At 41.2% G+C, this 23,886-nt stretch overlaps 1 protein-coding gene across 1 annotated transcript in view; it reads right to left on the bottom strand.

Moving 5' to 3' along the window:
* Positions 1-23,886, bottom strand: part of DNAH6 (dynein axonemal heavy chain 6) — a 284,532-nt gene that overhangs the window by 84,420 nt on the left and 176,226 nt on the right. Inside the window, exons 48-57 of the mRNA XM_068975806.1 lie at positions 20,495-20,737; positions 19,054-19,221; positions 18,148-18,383; positions 16,344-16,605; positions 14,914-15,037; positions 13,720-13,916; positions 12,294-12,497; positions 9,917-10,042; positions 5,648-5,812; positions 776-843 (exon numbers count right to left, since the gene is read on the bottom strand). Coding sequence (XP_068831907.1) covers positions 776-843; positions 5,648-5,812; positions 9,917-10,042; positions 12,294-12,497; positions 13,720-13,916; positions 14,914-15,037; positions 16,344-16,605; positions 18,148-18,383; positions 19,054-19,221; positions 20,495-20,737 — 1,793 coding nt within the window. The remainder of the gene's footprint in view (positions 1-775; positions 844-5,647; positions 5,813-9,916; positions 10,043-12,293; positions 12,498-13,719; positions 13,917-14,913; positions 15,038-16,343; positions 16,606-18,147; positions 18,384-19,053; positions 19,222-20,494; positions 20,738-23,886) is intronic.

Genomic DNA, 23,886 nt, shown 5'->3' with positions numbered 1-23,886 from the left:
TTGGTTGCATCTAAAAAAGGGGCTTTATTCATGATGAGAAAGCACAGGATGCTGGCCCCAGATAGCTAAGGTGCATATCAAGGGAATGATTTCAGGCAGCCCAGATTCTTGCATCTTCCCACACATAGAAAAGCACTTAGATTCCTTAACTTGACTTAATCCAGCTTTCTTTGGTAGTGGTGGTTTAGTCGCTTAGGCATGTCCGACTCTTGCAACCCATAAACTGTAGCCCGCCAGGCTCCTCTGTCCATGGGGTTCTCCAGGCAAGAATACTGGAGTGGATTGCCATTTCCATCTCCAGGGAATCTTCCCGATCCAGGAATCGACCCTGGGTCTCCTACATCGCCAGCATATTCTTTACCAACTAAGCTATGAGGGAAGCCCTTTTAGAGGGAAGTTTTCTTTAATTAACAGCAATCTTTGGTTACTTTGTTGCAAAAACTCTTGAATAACCTGGCTTCCCTCCTTGCATCTTCAGAGCAGTCCCTCAGAATAATCTGAGAGTCCTGTCTCCCAGGCTCGAAGCCCTCAGAATGTCCACCAAATAACACATAAATCTCAAAAGAAAAAGAAAAGAATAAAGGGGCTATACCTCTAGCTTCTCTAGTCTAAACATGCAAACTGATGTCTCCCCTCACTTGCCCTTTCATCATTTACCCGCATCTCTCTGTTTGAAAGCCAATCTTTTTCTTTAAGTCAAAATTTCTAAACAAAATATTAGGAAATCTTTGCTCTCCCCGCCACTCCCTCCCCACCTGCCCTTTGTTTTTTTTACCTTAACAACTGATCCTCCAGACCTGATTTGGTTACAGTGAAATTGATGATGGTAACTTTGATGCACACCTAGAAGAGGAGCAGAGAGTAACTGGTTCAGACTAATAATATATGGACGGCTTTCTTTATTAGAACAGAGCTCATTACTGCTCAGCTGGATGTATTCCAGGTCTAATGGTGAACACACTTGCTACCCATACAAGGCAAGCAATAAAATCCTAGTCTCATTAAGTTCTCTCTTTTTTAAAAAAAATTATTTAATTATATTATTTGGTTGCACTGGGTTTTAGTTGCAGCACGTGAGATCTTTGATCTTCATTGCAGCATGTAGAATCTTTAGCTGCAGCATAATTGTGGCATGTGGGATCTACTTCCCTGACAAGGGATTGAACCCAGGCTCCCTGCATTGGGAGTGTGGAGTCTTAGATATTGAACCACCAGGGAGGTCTCATGTCTCACAAAATTATAATGCAATTTTCTCTACTGCCATGAGTGACAATCTTGCTCCTCAAATGCCACCATTAGAGAATTCTATTTTATGGAAAGGTGAGCCAGTGAAAGGTTAGAAAGAAGCAGACTCAAATTCTAGCTGTACCTGTCAGTGTGTATGTGATGTAGAACAAGCCAGTCCATTCTGAGCTTCAGGTCCTGATCCTTAAAAATTAGGAAAATAGGGGACTTCCCTGGTGGTTCAGTGGCTAAAGATTAGTGCTTCCAATGAAGGGGGTGCAAGTTCAACCCCTGGTCAGGTAACTAAAATCTCACATGTCATGTGATGCAGCCAAAAAGTTTTTTTTTTTAAAGAGAAAAATTGGGAAACTAGGAAGCAAGAATACATAGGGTATTTGTGAGGCTAAATGGGCTAATAAAAATCACTTATAGTGACTTTCACATTGTTTACCTTTGTTAAAAAGAAGCTATATGACTTTCACATAGTTTGCCTGTGTTAAAAAGAAACTGTTGATACTAGAGTTTTATATACTTTGTTTCATCATACTATTTTTATGAAAAATTGTTGCTATAATATTCTGATATCACGTGGATATGAAAACTCGGTCACTTGTGTCCGACTCTCTGTGACTCCATGGACTGTAGCCAGCCAGGCTCCTCTGTCCATGAAATTCTCCAGGCAAGAATACTGGAGTGGGTTGCCATTTCCTTCTCCAGGGTATCTTCCTGACCTAGGGATTGAACCCGGATCTTCTGTATTGCAGTCACGCTTTACCATCTGAGCCACCAGGGAATAAGTCAACAGCAAAAATCATACATGTAGTGTTTAAATGTCATGTACTTTATAAACATTCTTACAAAATTTTAAACATTTTTGTTGACACATAGTTGATTTAAACTGTGTTAGTTTCTGCTGCACAGCAAAGTGATTCAGTTTTATACATATACATATATGTAAACATTCACTTTCCTTTTTATATTCTTTCCCATTTTATGGATTGCCACAGGATATCGAATATAGTTCCATGTTCTATTCAGGAGGACCTTGTTTTTTATCCACACAGATTATTCTTATTTAATCTTCACAGACAAATCCTTGAAGTAAGCTTTATCTCCACTTTAGCTGATTGACTCGATGATCCGAGAAGTGGAATAATCTACCTGCAGTCACAGAGCGCGGATTGGGGAGGTGTGTGATATTCTCCCGAAAGTTAAACAAGTGAGAAACTGAAGGCTGTGAATCAGCACGTGAGTAGTGCTTAGTCACTCAGTTGTGTCCGATCCTCTGCTGCCTCATGGACTGCAGCCCACCAGGCTCCTCTGTCCATGGGGATTCTCCAGGCAAGAATAGTGGAGTGGGTTACTATGCCCTCCTCCAGGGGATCTTCCCAACCCAGGGATCGAACCCAGGTCTCCTGCATTGCAGGCAGATTCTTTACCATCTGAGCCACCAGGGAAGCCCAAGAATACTGGAGTGGGTAGCATATCCCTTCTCCAGGGGATCTTCCTAACTTGGGAACTGAACAGGGTCTCCTGCATTGCAGGTGGATTCTTTACCAACTGAGCTTTCTTAAATCTAAAATGGCTCTTGGGAAGTGAGCTCTGGCAGCGGCTACATATTTAAACCCATCGAGGCTGACAAGTAAACCCTGACCTAGGCTTTTAAGAGCATTTCCCTCATTTTATGCAAGAAAGGTGTCAGTTTCATTCAGCCTGAATACATCCAGGGAAGAGAGGCAGCTATGAGGTTTCAGTAATTAAAATGAAATGATACTCTTTGGAATAGTATTTTCCAAGATGACTTTTAGTGGGAGTTTTAGAGGAGTGAATTTGAGGAAAATTCTCTTCTCTCACTCCTTGGACATCACTAGCGAAGGGGTATCCTGCAGAGTTAGTGGCTGTGCCTGGAGCAGAGGCAGCCCCAGGCTATGAGTGGGTGGAGGAGGGAAGTGGGGATGGGTAGGTGGGTAGGTCCAGCCGTCCCTCAGAGCTCCCTGTGGGGAGGGAGAGAGGAATCCCAGCTGTCTTCTTTTCTGTTACAACTGCCTCCAGCTCTGCAGCACAAGAGGAGGGAACTGTCTGGATCTTACTGCGGTTCAGAGACTTGTGGATGGATGTGGGGCTCACATAGCTCCCTTCAACAGTCTGAGAGCACGAGGAAGGGGACAAGAAGCCTCTCCTCCAGAGCTCTAAGTACAGACTCCAGACATTAGAATCATGACCCTCTAATGTCATCGGTCACCAGAGTTCTCAAGCAGGCCATCTTCTCATTTGAGGCTGTCTGCCGGGCACACACAGACATTGACAGATCCCCCCACCCTTGGAGGCTCTCTTAGGCTCTGAGTCATTTCTCAGCCACAATAAGAGGGGACGAATGGCCTTAGTTCCGAGGAGAGAAAAGAATGATTCAGTTCAGTTGAGTTTAGTCGCTCAGTCGTTTCAGACTCTTTGCGGCCCCATGGACTGCAGTACACCAGGCCTCTCTATCACCAACTCCCGGAGTTTACCCAAACTCATGTCCATTGAGTCGGTGATGCCATCCAACTATCTCATTCTCTGTTGACCCCTTCTCCTCATGCCTTCAATATTTCCCAGCATCAGGATCTTTTCAAATGAGTCAGTTCTTTATATCAGGTGGCCAAAGTATTGGTGTTTCAGCTTCAGCATCAGTTCTTCCAATGAATATTCAGGACTGATTTCCTTTAGGATGGACTGGTTGGGTCTCCTTGCAGTCCAACGGACTCTCAACAGTCTTCTCCAACACCACAGTTCAAAAGCATGAATTCTCAGGCCCTCAGCTTTCTTTATAGTCCAACTCTCACATCCATACATGACTACTGGAAAAACCATAGCTTTGACTAGACAGACCTTTGTTGGCAAAGTAATGTCTCTGCTTTTTAATATACTCTTTAGGTTGGTCGTAACCTTCCTTTCAATGAGCAAGGATCTTTTAATTTCACAGCTACAGTCACCATCTGCAGTGATTTTGGAGCCCCCCCCAAAATAAAATGTGTCACTCTTTCCACTGTTTCCCCATCTATTTGCTATGAAGTGATGGGACCGGATGCCATGTTCTTAGTTTTCTGAATGTTGAGCTTTAAGCCAACTTTTTCACTCTCCTCTTTCACTGTCATCAAGAGGTTCTTTAGTTCTTCTTCACTTTCTGCCATAAGGGTGGTGTCATCTGCATATCTGAGGTTATTGATATTTCTCCCGGCAATCTTGATTCCAGCTTGTGCTTCATCCAGCCCAGCATTTCTCATCATGTACTCTGCATGTAAGTCAAATAAGCAGGGTGACAATATACAGCCTTGACGTACTCCTTTTCCTATTTGGAACCAGTCTGTTGTTCCATGTTCAGTTCTAACTGTTGCTTTCTGATCTGCATACAGATGTCTCAGGAGGCAGGTCAGGTGGTCTGGTATTCCTATCTCTTTCAGAATTTTCCAGTTTGTTGTGATCCACACAGTCAAAGGCTTTGGCATAGTCAATAAAGCAGAAGTAGATATTTGTCTGGAGCTCTCTTGCTTTTTCAATGATCCAACAGATGTTGGCAATTTGATCTCTTATTCCTCTGCCTTTTCTAAATCCAGCTTGAACATCTGGAAGTTCACAGTTCATATACTGTTGAAGCTGGCTTGGAGAATTTTGAGCATTACTTTGCTAGCATGTGAGATGAGTGCAATTGTATGGTTGTTTGAGCATTCTTTGGCATTGCCTTTCTTTAGGGTTGGAAAGAAACTGACCTTTTCCAGTCCTGTGGCCAGTGCTAAGTTTTCCAAATTTGCTGACACATTGAGTGCAGCACTTTGACAGCATCATCTTTTAGGATTTGAAATAGCTCAACTGGAATTCCATCACCTGCACTAGCTTTGTTCGTAGTGATGCTTCCTAAGGCCCACTTGACTTCCAGGATATTTGGCTCTAGGTGAGTGATCACACCGTTGTGATTATCTGGGTCGTGAAGATTTTTTTGGCATAGTTCTTCTGTGTATTCTTGCCACCTCTTCTTAATATCTTCTGCTTCTGTTAGATCCATACCATTTCTGTTCTTTATTGTGCCCATCTTTGCACAAAATGTTCCCTTGGTATTTCTAATTTTCTTGAATGATTAGATGATTGGAATTCATTAGAATTAGATGACTGATTAGAATGATTGGAGAGCAGAAAAGGAGCACAGGGAAGCGAGACAGGGTGGGGACTGGGGACCCAGCATTGGGAGGGAGTTGAGTCCCAATCAGAAGGTGAGCAGAAGGGTGACTGGAATCAGTCAGGACTCTGAAGAGAAGCAAGTAGAAGATGGTAGGAGGAGGGAGTGACAGAGGGGAAGAGGGGTTAGGAGGAGTCATTCCTTTCAGCAAGGGGAAACCCATCACACCAGCAAAACCCTCTCAGGCTGGGGGTTCCAGGCCTGCAGCTGTACCTCAGGCAGGTAGTGGGGGTTCGGCAGTTTGGTCGTCATGTAGAACCTGAAGTTTTTATCATAATCAATGTCCGAGTCTCCAAGGCGAATCAGCAGTCGTCCACCACTGATGAAAGTCTGTTTCAACAGAATGGGTTCCAGAGCTGGATCCAGGGTTTCTCTAAGCTTAAATGTTAAAACAATAAAAAAATATATTTTCAAAAGGCATTAAATGCATGGCAGCAACTTTTTCAAATTTATGTTCAAACTTTACTCTGAACAGGCAAATTTTCAGTGGTCATATTATGGATATTTCTTAAACTCCTCTCACTCCCTCTAACAGTGTACATTTTCCAGAGTTTGTTTCCTTGATACTCTAGAGATAAGAAATAGGAAGGTTATATATTTATTTGGGCTAAATTTATACACAATTCATCCCCACGAGAAAGCAGCTAAGATAGAAGAATCCACAGGGTGGTCCTTGAACAGGTCCCAGACAAAGGAAACTCTGTTCTCCTTCATGGTTTGCATGGCAAACTCCATCCTGCAGGCTGAATCTGGCCCAGTGGGGCCTGTTTTGGTATAGCTCTTGAGCTAAGAATGATTCTTATCTTTTTAAAGGGTTGTAAAACAAATAAACAAAACCCCCAAAGTAAACAAAACAAAGAAGAGTATTTGTTCAGAGACTATTTATAGACAGACCATGCACAGTAAGTTGCTTTAGTGATGTCTGACTCTGTGTGACCCTATGGACCACAGCCCACCAGGCACCTCTGTCCAAGGGATTCTCCAGGCAAGAATACAGTATGTGACCTGAAAAACCCCAAATATCTGGCTCTTCACAGAAAGTTTGTAGATCTCTACACTACATGATAGTAATTTGTACCCCCCTCAAAGCAAATCTGATTGTTGGTAAGAACATGGACATGTAGGCATTGCCAACAATCTCCATGATAAACATCTTTATATCAACTTGTGATGGGGGCTTGGGAGCTGCCAAAATTTGATGTAATTTATAGCTAACAAGACCTGGACTTCTCTGGGGGCTCAGGTGGTAGAGAATCTGCCTGCAGTGTGGGAGACTTGGGTTTAATCCCTGGGTCAGGGAGATTCCCTGGAGAACGGAATGACAACCCACTCCAGTATTCTTGCCTGGGAAATCCCATGGACAGAGGAGCCTTGGGGGCTACAGTCCATGGGGTCACAAAGAATTGGACATGACTTAGAGACTAAACAACAACAATAGCTAACAAATCTATTTTAAATCGCGATGTGGTAACTGAACATGCAATTTCTTAAAACAAAAGTTTATGAGATAAAAGTTTCCCTTACTACCCACAATACAATTTTGTGCTTTTTACTATTTTTATTTTTAAAAAAATATTTATTTTTGGCTGCACTGGGTCTTAACTGTAGCACATACAATCTTCTTTTTTTAGTTGCAGCATATGAGATCTAGTTCCCCAATCATGGATCGAACCCAGGTCCCCTACACTGGGAGCACGGAGTCTTAGCCACTGGACCACCAGGGAAGTCCCCAGTTTTGTGCTTTTTAAAGTCTATTCTATGACATGTCCCTCATGGAGGAAGTAGATGAAGCTCCACTTGAGGATTAGTTGGCTACCTGTTCAACATTCTGTTTCCATTCCCTCTGAAAATGTTTTCAGGTATTTCCTTAACTTTGTTAACATTTAAAAATCTGTATGACAAGGGAAGATAAGATTTATTTCTACCAAGTGTGACACTGTGATACTTTTGGCACTAAAGCAGAGCTAGTTTTTCTTTCCTACTTTCATGTTGGCTTAATGGACTGAAGTAGTGTTTCTTGTAAGGTGTGTGTAACCAACATTACCTTCGTGGCCTGAAGTATTCAGCTATCAGGCAGATTTTTAGTGGACTGGGTCTTTTGTCACTGAAGTGTTCTGAAGTATTAATATACACGTTGATATTTAAAAGAAAAATAGTCACTAAAGCTGGGCTTCCCTGGTGACTCAGTGGTAAAGGATCCAGACGCAGTGCAGGAGACTCAGGTTCAATCCCTGGCTCAGGAAGATCCCCTTGAGAAGGAAATGGCAACCCACTCCAGTATTCTTGCCTGGGAAGTCCCATGGACAGAGGAGACTGGGGGGGCTACAGTCCAAGGGGTCACAAAACAGGACTGAACAACGACAACTTGTTAAAGTGACTTTCATCTTCTGGAATCTGCTTTTCAAACCTCCCATCCCCTGTAGTGATCAACTGCATGTGCCAAGCCTCTAGAAATTAGTATGTTAAACTAAACCAACTTAATGGAAATAAATACCCATAGGACTTGTTTTCCAAAGACAAATATTTTTTAGAGTAGCACATTTCTAAGCCTACCTAGGAATGATGGAAAGCCATTTGAAAAGTAACTCAGAGCAAGTTTTGTGAACGTAGTGCTTAACTCACATTCCAGCTTTAAAAGTCATAATAAATGCAGATGAATTAAAAATACATAAAAATCTATTTTATTTCATTAAAAGATAGTGATTGAGATTGGTTAACTCTATTTCACACCAATGGGTACAGGCAAAGTTTGAAAATACCACCCCACAAATGTAGAAAGCAGTTAGGTGTATAGTCTGAGTGACACTAACTCACAGAAAGAAAGAGAGACTCCCTGCCAAAGATTTTTGGAGATCTCCCCCTCTCCCGTAACTTCAGGGTTTAAATGGGGGCCTGGGACCCATTACAGAACCTTGCCCATTTTGGTCAAGGTCACAGCCACACATGGAGGATTCTTGTGCGCTATGGAGCTCAGACTGGGAGCCTGGCAACTTGCTGTGGATTTTCTATACAATCAAGACTTCTCAAATGGTTTACTTCACATTTCTGTGCCTCAGATTCCTCATTGGTAAAATGGAATAATAGTAGTAACCACCTTGTAAGGTGCAGTGTGGATCAGAGTTCATACACATAAAACACCACCACCAGAGTCTGGTGTATAGGAAGCATTCAGTGAGTGATGCGTGTGTGCTAAGTTGCTTCAGTCGTGTTCGACTCTTTGCAGCCCCATGGACTGTAGCCTGTGAGGCTCCTCTGTCCATGGAATTCTCCAGGCAAGAATACTGGAGTGGGTTGCCATGCTCTCCTCCAGGGGATCAAACCCACATCTCTTGCACGTCCCGCATTGCAGATGGATTCTTTATTGCTGAGCCACTGGGGAAGCCATCAGTGAGTGGTACCTGTTTCTAATATTAGCTGCACCAGGCCAGGGTTGCAGCTAAGTTGCCCCAGGTCCTCGGTCTGTTCTGAGCTTCTCGCCATTCTGCAGCTGCAGAGATCCTTCTAGACACAGTTACACTGAGACTAAGCTCACAGTGTTCATTTACTCATTCTTCTGTTATGCAACTAGTATGGGAAATTAAGGAAATAAACTACAATTGTTTCCCAGTTTCTTTTGTGTCCAAGGCTGCTGTACATGCTGTCCTCTTTGCCTGGAAAGCCTATCTTTCTGAGTGCTCATGGTGAACTCTTCATACAGGTCACAGCTTAAATGTTACTATTGGTAACCATGACGGTAGTCAGCTCTCCCCACCCTACCTCCTTATTAGCTATGTCAGCACTGGGTTTATCTCTTCGAAGTCCCTACCACAAGTTCTCTTCGTCTCCTCTGTCTCATTTTTTCTCTCTTTTCTCTGTTTATTGTCTCTGTCCCCAACTAGATAGTCAACTTATTAAGGGCAAGAACCATCTTTGTGTTATTTGCCATTGATTCTCAAACAATGTGTATTGAATGAATGAACAGGTTAAAAAACCTCCACTCTTGGAGTGATTTGATTCTGAAGAAATAAAGCACAAAGATTTAAAAAATATATACTTTTTTTTTAAAAGTGAAAGTTTATACCATACCACTCAATTGAATTCTAACTTTATGTCTAAGTGGAAAATAATATTTATACTTATTGGGGTGCTTTACTGGCTTCACATCAGTGGTTCAAGGAGACATGCCCTGATGAGGTTGTTGCTTTGAATTTCTGGGGCTGCTAATGATCAAGAGTCACACGAGGCCTGAGAATCAGCAGTGTCAGAAGACAGTGACCATCCCACTTCACACCAAAGCAGTGTCTTCCAAAAATTGGTTCAGTGACAGACCATTCCTCATATGAGAGTGTGTTGTTTAAGGAGCAAAGCAATTGGTTTGACCATTTAGAAAAGGGAGCTGACTGGTGTCTTTGTCATAATGTAACCATTGCCTGTACAGGATTTCGGATATGGTCTGAAGGTTGGAAACTAACACAAGGAAAACAAAAAAGTGAAAAAGCAAACCTCTTCCAGTAAGACAGGTAAACCAAGTCGGATCGAATTTTCAAGTGTGCGTAAGAAATTACTATCTGTGAGCTTAATGATCTTTAAACCATTTTTGCTTTCTTTGTTTCTTATCCAGCGGTTTGCCTGTATGAGAAAGCACAGAGTAGGACATTTCATTTTGTAAAAATGTGAAAGTTTTTAAAGTTTAGAAACTATGTTCAATCTAGAAACAAATTTGAAAGATTTTACAGAGCAAAGGAAATATTTTGTTTAATGTTTTCATTCATTAAACGAAATGAAAAGACAACCCTTAGAATGGGAGAAAATAGTTGCAGATGAAGCAACCAACTAGGAATTAATCTCCAAAATATATAAACAGCTCATGCAGCTCAATATCAAGGAAAAAACCAAACAACCCAATCAAAATATGGGTGGAAGATATAGCATTTCTCCAAAGAAGACATACAGATAGATAAAAATACACATGAAAAGATTCTCAATATTGCTAATTATTAAAGAAATGTGAATCAAAACTACAATGAAGTATCACTTCATACACTTCAGAATGGCTATCATCAAAAAAATCTACAAACAATAAATGTTGGAGAAGGTGTAGATAAAAGGGAACCCTCCTACACTGGTAGTGGGAATGTAAGCTGGTGCAGCCACTATGGAGAACAGTACGGAGATTTCTTAAAAAACTAAAAATAGAGTTGTCATATGATCCAGCAATCCCACTCCTGGGCATATATCTGGAGAAAACAATAATCGAAAATATATCAATGTATGAATCCCAGTTTTCTTGGCAGCACTATTTACAATCACCAAGACATAGAAGCAAACTAAATTTCCATCACAGAGGAATGAAAAAAAGATGCGGTATACCTATACAATGGAATATTATTCAGCCAAAAAAAGAACAAAATAATGATATTTGCACCAACGTGGATAAATATAGAGATTGCCATACTGAGTGAAGTAAGTCAGAGACAAATATCATATGATACCATTTATATGTGGAATCTAAAACAAAACGGTACTAATGAACTTATTTAGAAAACAGAAATAGAATTACAGATTTAGAAAGCAAACATGGTTACCAGAAAGTAAGTGAAAGTGAAAATGAAGTCGGTCATTCGTGTCTGACTCTTTGCAACCCCATGGACTGTAGCCTGTGGGATTTTCCAGGCAAGAATACTGGAGTGGATTCCTATTTACTTCTCCAAGAGAGTAAGTAGGGGAGGGATACATCAGAAGGTTGGGATTGACATATACATACTACTATATATAAAATAGATCACTAATAAGGACCTACTGTATAGCATAGGGAACTCTACTCAGTACTCTGCAATGGCCTACAGATTCCCACTTGAAACTAATACAACATTGGAAGTCACTTATACTCTGATTTAAAAAAAATGTAAAATAAAAGAAAAATCACTCCCCTTGCAAATAAAAACACTTTTAAATTCTAATGTTTGGGATTCTTTTTTGTTGTTGTTCAAACTTGGGACAAATAAAGATTTATTTATTTATTTATTTTACCATCTAGGCTAAAAAAAAAGTTCATACAAGGTGTTCAAGATCCATCTATGAAAATAAAGCTCATACAAGGTGTTCAAGGTTGTCTCCCTTGCTTTCAAATTGACTCCATTTTCTAAACCCCATTTAGAACATGATGAAATGGTTAGATAGCACCACTGACTCAATGGACATGAATCTGAGCAAGCTCTGGGAGATAGTGAAGGACAGGGGAAGCTTGGCGTGCTGCAGTTCGTTGGATTGCAAAGAGTCAGACACGATTTAGCGATGAAACAACAGCCATTTAGGGAGTCAGATAATGGAATTCAGTAAATTCCGGGAAAGCTGGTCCCAAATTCATCACCTGAAAGTGAAAATGTTAGTTGCTCAGTCATGTCTGACTCCTTGCAACCCCAAGGACTGTAGCCCACCAGGCTCCTCTGTCCATGGAATTCTCCAGGCAAGAATACTGGAATGGATAACCATTCCCTTCCTGACCCAGGGATTGAACACGGGTCTCTTGCATTGTAGGAAGATACTTTACCACTAGCACCAAATTCATCATACTGACTTCCTTCTGACTCCTCTGACAAGGACTATACAGGAATGAATTTCTGCTCCCATAGAAAACAGAAAACAAATGGTCAACTCTCTAAATAAAACCAACTAATATCAAGTGTGCAGAGCACTTGGTCTCTTCCCTTTTTATTTTCTCCATAAAATGAGGGATGTGAACTAGAAGACATCTCGGTGGCCTTGTAGGTTTACATCCAAGATCTTATAAGTACACTGAAGTCTACTTTTCGAATTTGTAATAGAATTGTATTAAGCAGAGTTAATAAGCTGCTCTTCATCTGAAGAACTGGTTACACACCTGATCTTGGGGATCAATCATCAAAGGCCACTGTCTGCCTTGAGTAACCAGAATGCCATTTTCCGTTGATGTCAAGTCCCGGGGCAGCCCGTCTGTGTTCCACTGCCGTATTTCGTAGGGATCGCCGAGAGTGTTAATAAGACTGAAGTCGGGATTGATTGGGATCTCCAGAGACTGACAGTCCTGGATCCAATACTCTATAAGCTGTCGAAGGAGAAAAGCTTACTTGTATATGAGTCAGGAACACTTAGTAAATGAGGATCCACAAAACAAGTCCTACCAGGCTCCACAGGCATCCTGGAATCAGAGCCCAGGACATAAGAAGTGGACAAAGAATTAGGAGATCTGGGGGCTAGAACTACACCATTAGCTAGGTGTGGCTTTGGGCACGTCATACGTGCTGTCAGGACCCCAGGTTTCTCAAGTATAAAACACAGGGGGTGTCATGGTAGTCTTCACTCTGGGGAGAGTCTGAGACCACGTGGAGAAGTTGGGGGTTCCCACAATGACCTTGGGTGATCCTGGGAATTAGCAGATGAGGCAGAGGCTATTAGCATTTACCTCCTGCAATGAGTGGTGCAGACACGCACAACAGGGACCTGTCTCCCCCAACAGCACTCCTGGCCCCCTTGCTTGATTAGAATCAGTTGACCCTTGAGCTCCTGGAGAGTCTCTATGAGTCTCACACCAACTAGGTTTTAGAACTCAAGGTCAGGGCAAAACATGTTTTGAAAGGCATTTCATAAAAGTGTTTTGCAAATATCTCCAAATAATCCCTGCTCTTTCCCATTGCTGAGCCTGTGTAGCAGCCTCGGCAATTCAGAACACTTCATCCTGGCTGAATTTGGTGCCACTTCTGATCCTAGGGGTGGGAGACTCCCTGTCTCTTTTTCTTCTCCCAGGTTGCTGTGTTGTGTAAGCAAAGCTGCGAGTAACTTTCTAAGACAGGAGAGGAAAAGAAGGACTGTGTTAAGGAAGGCCTAGGGGTACAGGGGAGTCCCTTGGACTGCAAGGAGATCAAACTAGTCAATTCGAAAGGAAATCAATTCTGAATATTCAATAAAAGGACTGATGCTGAAGCTGAAGCTCAGAAAGATTGCTGGGAAAGACTGAAGGCAGGAGGAGAAGGGGGTGACAGAAGATGAGATGGTTGGATGGCATCACCAACTCAATGGACATGAGTTTGAGCAAACTCTGGGAGTTGGTGAGGGACAAGGAAGCCTGGTGTGCTGCAGTTCATGGGGTAGCAAAGTGTCAGACATAACTTAGTGACTGAAGAACAATAGGGGAGGTGGTGGGTAGTGGAATGTAAACCTAAGTTTCCATCATAGAGAACCTCCGTCTAAATCCAGAAAAATGATGCACACATCCCGCCTCCCCCAGTATCAGCTGCTTCTCAGTCCTCACAGGAAGTACGTTTGCTCACCGATTGCCTGTACTGGGCTGTGAAGGCCCCGTAGTAGGCCACACAAGCTGCTGCTATGAACACATTCCCAATGATATTCGATATCTCCTCGTTGAATTTCTGGATGCTTTCTTCCCATCGGACTTGCTCGTCTCCTAATGCAGCCGTCAGCTTTCCAGCACGTACCAGACGTGCTTTGGTCAGTGCCATTGTCTTTGCTAGAAAATCGAAAGAAAATCAGGTTATGTCATTCAGTATTTTCCTACAGTATAAGAAGTTTACTCATCTGCTTCTGCTTATAGCAGAATGACCATTATTTGGTTAATGATGTCAATACATCTCTGGGAAACCTCAGGCCAATTTAGCCCAAGTTCTCATTTCAGAGCCAAGTCCAAGTGCTTTGAATCGCCTATGCAGAGAGTTCCTTTCACTTTATTTTAAATTAATTAATTTTAAATTGCAGTATAGTTGCTTTACACAGCCGTGTCAGTTTCTGTTGTACCACAGAGTGAATCAGCCATATATATAAATATATCCCATCCTTTTTGGATTGCCTTCCCTTTTAGGTCACCACAGAGCACTGAGTAGAGTTCCCTGTGCTATACAGTAGGTTCTCCTTAGTAATCTATTTTATGGGGGCTTCCCTGGTGGCTCAGACAGTTAAGAATCTGCCTGCAATGCAAAAGACCTGGGTTGGATCCCTGGGTCAGGAAGATCCTCTGGAGAAGGAAATGGCAACCCCCTCCAGTATTCTTGCCTGAAGAATTCCATAGACAGAGTCCAGTGGGCTACAGTCGCAAAGAATCTGATATGAATTTATACATAGTATCAACAGTGTGTATATGTCAATCCCAATTTTTCAATTCATCCTTCCCCGTTCCCACTTGGTATCCATATGTTTGTTCTTCACATCTGTGACAGAGAGCCCCTTTTTGATACTCCTTTCTTCTGGCTGAAGACAGAGCTCTCTTCTTGTCTCTGTAGTATTTATTTTCTGGATCAAATTCACGTGCTGCTCTGTCTTATTCAGACAGAGAAGCTGAATGCATACAATGTACTCAGTTCTTCTAATGTGATACTTGAAGGTTAAGGCCATCCATCTAATGCAAATACGCCCATATGTTGGATGGAAACTGAGATCTGACTGTCTGAAAACACTGTCTCCTTTGGAAAATCTGGCATTTCCTAACCAACACAGATTTTATAGTTACTTACCCAGACTTTCTTTCTCATTCACACTTTTGTCATATTCATCTTGTAAGGCTTGTATTTGTTCTTCTACTTGTCTTAGTAATGCTTGCTTTTCTTTCAAAGTAGCCATAGTGATATCAAGTTCAGCCTAATACAATCAAGAAATATTTTAAGAATAAGCTCCAAAGAGGGTTGAATTTGCCCATTTATAATGGGCTATTTAAAAAAAAATCTGATTTACTTTCTCTTTCTCCCTTTGTTCTAAAAGATTTTGATATGACATACAAAATTAAACCAAATATAAAGTAGAATAAAATATAAGAGGAGGACTAAACAGAACAAAACAAAGCCCAATGAATCGTAGAAAGATTAGCAAAACAGATGTACTAAGCATTTGGAGGTGAATTAGTTACTACAATGAACTGTTAACTTTAAATGCTAAAACAAGGCTTCCCTGTAACTCTGGAGCCAGGGAGCTGCAACTACTGAGCCCATGTGCTACAACTACTGAACACCATGAGCCCTGGAGCCTATGCTTCACAAGAGAAGCCACTGCAGTGAGAAGCCTGTTCACTGAGTAGACCCTGCTCACCACAGCTAGAGAAAAGGTCTGAACAGCAATGAGGACTCAGTACAGCTAAAAATAAATAAGTATTTTAAAAATGATAAAACAAATGAAATATTCATGCAATAGTGAAAACTAATCTTTCCTAACTAGTTCTTTAGAGTAGAGGTCTGAAACTATGGCTTGCAGGCCAAATCCAGCCTGCTACCTATTTTTGTGTGGTTACAGTTTTAAATGGTTAGGGGAAAAACAAAATCAAAGGAATAATATTTCATAACACATGATAATTATATGATTTGAATTTCAATGACCATAAATAAAGTTATATTGAAACACAGCCACACTTGTTCATGTTTGAATCTTTTTTTTTTTAATGTTTACTTATTTATTTGGCTATGCTGGGTCATAGTTGTGGCATGTGGGATCTTTAGTTGCAGCATATAAACTCTCAATTGCAGCGTGTGAGATCTGGTTCCCTAACCAGGGATCAAACCGGACCCACAGCACTGGGAACGTGAAATAACAATCTCTACTAGCTACTCTGGTCTTCCCCGATGGCTCAGATGGTAAAGAATCTGCCTGCAGTGCAGGAGACCAGGTTCAACTGCTCAGTTGAGAAGATCCCCTAAAGAAGGGAATGGCAACCTACTCCAGTATTCTTGCCTGGAGAATTCCATGGACAGAGGAGCCTGGTGGGCTGCAGTCTATGAGATCACAAACAGTCAGACACGACTGAGCGACTAACACTTTTGTGAAAACGAAAAATAATCTTCAAGAGCATGATTACTATCTATATTGCATAGGGTCTCAGTGGCACCACAAAAGAAGCTTGAATGTCTGATGATCATGGTCGTTGATTCTATAAGATATCACAACACAGACAATATACCTGTGCAGCACGGAGTTTCTGTCTCTTTGGCTCGACTTCTTTGACAACTCGGGAATACAAATCCATGGCTCTTACCCACATGCACATGGATTTACATGCTTTGGATACTTTCTCAACTTTTTCAGGCACAAAATCAGGATTATTAATATACTTTTGAAGTTTTGCCAGGATTTGAGGCTTAATATTTTCCTTATCATATTCTAAAAGTCTTCTTAGGAAGTTAGAGTCACCAAGAAGTTGCTTTGCTGTTGGCCAGTCAGGTCTAAAAGACACAAATGGTAAGTTAATAGCATTGCAATAAAGGAATGTGACAACAAAAGAAATGTATTCCTTTGAGAACGTTAAGATATTATTCTACAGATATATGTCAATTATGCATGATTTTAAGGAATTGGACTTCAAGGAGATCAAACCAGTCAACCCTAAAGGAAATCAATCATCAATATTCATTGGAAAGACTGAGGCTGAAGCTCCAATACTTTAGCCACCTGATGCAAAGAGCTAGTTCATGGGAAAAGACCCTGATGCTGGGAAAGATTGAGAGCAAGAGGAGAAGGGGATGACAGGATGAGATGGTTGGATGGCATCACCAACTCAGTGGGTTTGAATTTGAGCAAACTCTGGGAGATAGTGAAGGACACAGAAGCCTGGCATGCTTCAGTCCATGGGGTTGCAGAGAGTTGGATACTACTTTATGACTGAACAACAACGTCAACTGTCTATGTCATTAGTTATGTAACAAGTTTAACTTGCTCTGAGTCTTCCTATTATAAAGGAAATACAACACAATTTACTGAAAGCATTTTGCTAGGCTTTAAGAGCACCATGAGTTACTACTTTTGTTTTCTAGGCATATATTTATGCTATTTACTTTCATAGTGTGTATAGCCTGTTTTTTCTTTTTAATATTTACAATGATGTTTCCTAAAATGTTCTTATTTACTGGTTGAAAGTATTAGGTGCTCAGCTGTGTATGACTCTTTGCGATCCCATGGACTGTAGCCCACCAGGCTGCTCCGTCCATGGAATTTTCCAGGCAAGTATACTGGAGTAGGTTGCCATTTCCTCCTCCAAGAGATCTTCCTGGCCCAGGGATCAAACGTGGGTTTCCTGAATTGCAGGCTATCTGAGCCACCAGGGAAGCCCCATTTACTGGTTGAGCTATAGTTATAAAAACTCACTTTGTTTGTATCTGACTTGCAAAATTTGTAGAATGATATTTATGTTATTTTCCACCTAAAATGGGTTTTGTTTTACTGCTACTATTACTATTGTTATTTCTAAGCAAGAGAGAAAATCGAAGATAATCTAAAGAAGCTATAAAGATAGGTGTTTAGTGATGTGTGTGTCACTTATAATTAAAAAAAAATACTATTGGAACTCCCCTGGTGGTCCAGTGGTTGGAAATCTGCCTGCCAATGAAGGGGACATGATCTGGGCAAATTCCATGACGTGCCATGGGCCAGCTAAGATCGAGCACCACAACTACTGAAGGCTGCCTGCTCTAGAGCCTGTGCTGTGCATCAAGAGAAGCTAGCACAATGAGAAGCTGGCATACTATAACCGAGCTGGACAGCAGCCCCTGCTCACCGCAGCTAGAGAAAGCCCGCATAGCAATGAAGACCAAAAATAAAAATAAATTAATTAATTAAAAAATACTATTAAAGTACCAATCAATTTGTTGGATGACTAATCGAATCAATGAGAGGGTGGAGAAAAGAATGAAACATGTAAGTGAGAATGAAGGAGAAAAGCAAAGAAATTCCACCAGGCATTTTGTATTGGGTGATTGTGAGGCACTCACTTGGCATTCAAGAGAATGGAGATGGCCTCCATCACAGTCATGACCATATCTGGAGGCTTTGTGAAAACTCTGATTTCAGATATATCCGCTTTATCTAAGGAATCCAACGCTTTGTTAGCAGCATCGAGGGCAGGGAGCGCTTCTTCAAGATCTTGCTGAGCATCGTCAGCTATGGCTTGGGTCTCTTCGGCTTTCACTTTTGCTATTGCTTCATCTTCTTGCACAATGCTACGGACCTAATCATTGAAATGTGACTGCTCAAGTGATCTCAGTATGTTAATTTCAATGTTTAAAAACAAAGTGAATGATGGATAACCAATAAGGACCTATTGTATAGCACATGGAACTCTGTTCAATGTTCTGTGGCAGCCTGAATGGGAGGTGGGTTTGGGGGAGAATGGATATATGTATATGTATGGCTGAAACTATTACAACATTGTTTCTTAATTGGCTATACCCCAAAACAAAATAAAAAGTTTAAAAAGTAAAAAAAAAACAAGGCAAATAATAGTGAGTTATATTTACCCCTTTGAATCAGACCAATGATGAAAGAAGATTAGGTATACTGCATTTTATACTCTTCTTTGTCCATCTCATGCCATGATGATAAAATAATGGAGATAGAGTCATAAGAATGAATAACTAATTCATTCTTGGGAGAAGATTGGATGCTTTTTATTTGTAGCTTGTACTTTTCTTACAACTTTCTCTGTCCCATTTCCTCATTCTCAGGGAGAGAGCCAGGATTAAAAGCATGGCTAAACTGATCTACCGGTTCATTGTTTTAGCAACATATTTAAATTAAATTTAATAACATATCTAAAAAGTCCAGTTCTTTATCATTGTACGTAAGGGGTCAGCTGGTGGTCAAAGTGTCCTCACCCACTGTCAGGTGATGCTGCATACCTGATCTGCATTTTCTTGATCCACTGCCAATTTGTCCATCAGGGCTTCAACATCTTGTGATTTTGTTAAAAGGACAGGTTCTAAAGCTGAAAGATCTAATTTCATTTTATCTACTAGTACATTTGTTTCTAATAGCTTGGTGAGACCATTCTTCACCCGTTCACGTGCCTAAAAGACAAAGAAAATAACTATTATGTTGAGTATTACAAACTATGAGTTTATTGGTATCTCTATTCGATTTATGTGCTAGAATTTTGCATTCACAGAATTAGTGAATCAGTTTGTAATACTTAACACTGAACGTACAGGAACACATGGCCCTGCAGTTCACCACAGTGGGTTTGCATCCCTGTCCCCTGGCCACGGGAGTAGGGCATCACTGAGGGATCACACTGTATTATTTTTAGCCTCTGTGGTAGCTTGGTAGCACGGTGAATGAATTAAGGACAAGTTTAGATAGAAATTCCTGGAGTTCACATCTCTGGGAGCTTGTTTCCTTAGGATGGACCAGCAGGGCTGAGGCCCAATGGAGACAGTGTCCCAGATACTTATCTCTGGTTGCTGATGTGACCACAGGGGTAGGAAACCCTTGACTAGGATCAAAGGGCAGTATTTGGTAAAGAAGCCACCTGGAAATAACTTTTTTGAGGATGAGACAGAAAAGGTGGCTCAAATAGGCTGGTTTCAAAAATATCTGTCACATTATTTTTACTAGGCATACATTTACCAGGTAATATCCATTGAAAAACACTTAAAATATCTAAATGATAAATGATTTCATTTTTGTTATTTAAAATGTTGAAAATTTTAGGTCATGTTAATGATGATTACAATGATGACAATGTAGTAAACAGTAACTATTCTGAGCACTTATTTGTATCAGATCATATTCTAATACTTCACAAACAGTACCTTATTTAAATTCTACAACAATCCAAGAGGTAGATACAGATTTTTAAAAATCTTATTTTGTACTAAGATTGGAATAGTTACAAAACCTGCTCCAAGTTGTTCAGGAAGAAAGAGTCAGAATAGAGGTGCTACCTGGTCTGCCTGACATGAGTCCTTGCTCTGAATGGGAACCACTGATAGGTAAGACAACCAAACTCCCATCTCCATTACTAAACCAAAAATTTTCCTTCTTACTAAACACTGCAGAGGTGGCTAGATATGGGCTTAATTTAATTCTGTTACAATGTCCAAATCACATCGCTGAGTCAAGGAATCTTACGTAAATGATAAAAGACAAAATATTAAGGAAGGGTAAGGCCTCTAAATGACCAACACAATATACTTTTTGGTCATATTGTAGGTTGTCAAGGGCATGTTAGGATGGAGAGATGTCCAACAGGCAAGATGGCACATAGATCTTACACATTCTGGTAAAGGTTTTGAGACCAAGCCAAAAAATTTTTTTTTAAATTAATAATATTAAACTTACAGAAACTAACTGCTTCCTCTTTTCAGTCAGCATAGACAGGTAGAGATTGATGAGTTCCAAGTAGGAAGTGGGTGTTGTGTAGTACCGTCTTCTGAGCTCCACGTAATAGCGTTCCGCCATATTGGAGACACTCAGGTGGACATTCACACACATGAGGGAAAGCTTTTCTCTCAGTTCTTCATTTGCGGCATCAACATTTGAGAAAAACGTCTTTGATACAGAAAGAAGTGCTTCTCTGGGCCACTGTAAATAAAGATATGATTTGGAAAGTCAGTTGCTCATTTCCATAATGCATGGTTTAACTATTAAGAAAAATGCACTTCTCTGCAACTCTTCCTCACCTTGGCTCCCCTTCACTGTTACTCCTACTTGTGTCCATGATGTTTCATGAACTGAATGGCTGTGTTCAATAGATGAGCGTCTGGGTCTGCATTTGCTGACCCCAGCACAGTGTCTGCTATATAGAAGTTATTCAATAACTACTGTTGGTTGAATGGATAAGTTAGTCAGTTCAGTTGCTCAGTTGTGTCCGACTCTTTGTGACCCCCATGGACTGCAGCATGCCAGGCATCCTCGTCTATCACCAACTCCCAGAGCTTACTCAAACTCATGTCCATTGAGTCGGTAATGCCATCCAATAATCTCATCATCTGTCATCCCCTTCTTCTCCCACCTTTAATCTTTCCCAGCATCAGGGTCTTTTCCAATGAGTCAGTTCTTCAAATCAGGTGGCCAAAGTATTGAAGCTTCAGCTTCAGCATCAGTCCTTCCAATGAATATTCAGGACTGATTTCCTTTAGGATGGACTGGTTGGATCTCCTTGCAGTCCAAGGGATTCTCAAGAATCTTCTCCAATACCACAGTTCAAAAGTATCAATTCTTCAGCACTCAGCTTTCTATATAATCCAACTCCCACATCCATATGTGATTACTGGAAAAATCAAAGCTTTGACTAGACAGACCTTTGTTGGCAAAGTAGTATCTCTGCCTTTTAATATGCTGTCTAAGTTTGTTGAATGAATGTCTAGGCTGAATGAATAAACGCGGCTGTTTTTAATTTCATAACTAAAATCACATGCAGGGATCTCATGTCCTTACTCTGCCTATTATACAATTTGAATTTGGTGTAATCACTGTCCTGTTCACCTCAACTCATTTGCTCCTCTCCTAACACTTTGAGCTCAGCTGGACGTCAGTCAAGTGCAACTCTCTGTTACCCTCATGTCTACAATCATGCAGCTAGCACAGCTAGAGAAAAACTCACAGCTGTGCTAACTGGCCTCATTGTCAGTTCACGACAACTAGCTCAAGCAAGTTCTTAGTGCAGCCCAGAAAAACTTCTGTGTTGTCTCACCCATCACTTCTAATTCCCCCAAGTATTTCACACCCTATGTTACTTCCTAAGACTACTAACACTTCCTCTCTCTTCTTCACCATTCATGACTTTGATCCCCACATAATTAAAAAAATAGAAGCAATGCAAATAGAATTTCAGTGAGCTTTCACCCTGTCTTCCCCTCTACGTGCATTTTATGCTTTGGGGTGAGCTATGCGTGCTCCCTGCCCAGGTCAGCCCCTTCACTGGGAACTCCGTCCCATCTCTTTTTGCCTATTCAGTCATGTTGGTCCAGCAATGCCTAACTCTGTCTGCTGCACCATCAATATAATTCTGTTTTCTGAATCATTTCCATCAGCACACGTGTGTTGCTTGTGTTCCCCACTTAAACATACTTCTCTTTTGACCTCACATACCCCTCTGGCTATTACCCATCTCTTGGTACTCTTTTGGAGCAAAACTCCTTGAAAGGTTTGTCTCTGATTCTTCTTCCTTCTCCTCTCTTGAACCTTCTCCCCCATCAGTTCAGTTCAGTCACTCAGTCATGTCTGACTCTTTGTGACCCCATGAACCACAGCATGCCAGGCCTCCCTGTCCATCACCAACTCCCGGATTCCACCCAAACCCATGTCCATCAAGTCGATGATGCCATCCAACCATCTCATCCTCTGTCATCCTCTTCTCCTCCTACCCTCAACCTTTCCCAGTATCAGGGTCTTTTCCAATGAGTGAGCTCTTTACATCAGGTGGCCAAAGTATTGGAGTTTCAGCTTCAACATCAGTCCTTCCAATGAACACCCAGGACTGATCTCCTTTAGGATGGACTGGTTGGATCTCGTTGCAGTCCAAGGGACTCTCAAAAGTCTTCTCCAACACCACACTTCAAAAGCATCAATTCTTCGGCACTCAGCTTTCTTTATAGTCCAATTCTCACATCCATACATGACTACTGGAAAAACCATAGCCTTGACTAGACAGATCTTTGTTGGCAAAGTAATGTCTCTGCTTTTAATATGCTGTCTAGGTTGGTCATAACTTTCCTTCCAAGGAGTAAGCATCTTTTAATTTCATGGCTGCAATCACCATCTGCAGTGATTTTGGAGCCCCCCCCAAACTAAAGTCTGCCACTGTTTCCCCATCTATCTGCCATGAAGTGATGGGACCAGATGCCATGATCTTAGTTTTCTGAATATTGAGCTTTAAGCCAACTTTTTCACTCTCCTCTTTCACTTTCATCAAGAGGCTCTTTAGTTCCTCTTCACTTTCTGTCATAAGGGTGGTGTCATCTGCATATCTGAGGTTATGATATTTCTCCCAGCAATCTTGAATCCAGCTTGTGCTTCATCCAGCCCAGCATTTCTCATGATGTACTCTGCATACAAGTTAAATAAGCAGGGTGACCATATACAGCCTTGACGTACCCCTTTTCCTATTTGGAACCAGTCTGTTGTTCCATGTCACACAGGTTTCTCAAGAGGCAGGTCAGGTGATCTGGTATTTCCATCTCTTTCAGAATTTTCCACAGTTTATTATGATCCACACAGTCAAAGGCTTTGGCATAGTCAATAAAGTAGAAATAGATGTTTCTCTGGAACTCTCTTGCTTTTTTGATGATCCAGCGGATGTTGGCAATTTGATCTCTGGTTCCTCTGCCTTTTCTAAAACCAGCCTGAACATCTGGAAGTTCACGATTCACGTATTGCTGAAGCCTGGCTTGGAGAATTTTGAGCATTACTTTACTAGCGTGTGAGATGAGTGCAGTTGTGCGATAGTTTGAGCATTCTTTGGCATTGCCTTTCTTGGGGATTGGAATGAAAACTGACATTTTCCAGTCCTGTGGCCACTGCTGAGTTTTCCATATTTGCTGGCATATTGAGTGCAGCACTTTCACAGCGTCATCCCCCCATCACTCCATTGAAATAACTCTTGTCAAGATCATTGATAACCTCTACATTGACAAATTTGATAGTTTCCTCTTCTTTATAGATTCTATTTGCATTTGTTCAATGATTGTCATTGTCAACCCTTGCATGTGAGCAAATTCCCAGTGGGTTTT

This window comes from Capricornis sumatraensis, chromosome 1 (genome assembly GCF_032405125.1).
Source record: "Capricornis sumatraensis isolate serow.1 chromosome 1, serow.2, whole genome shotgun sequence".
Lineage (NCBI taxonomy): Eukaryota > Metazoa > Chordata > Mammalia > Artiodactyla > Bovidae > Capricornis > Capricornis sumatraensis.
This window is presented reverse-complemented; position numbering and strand designations above follow the sequence as displayed.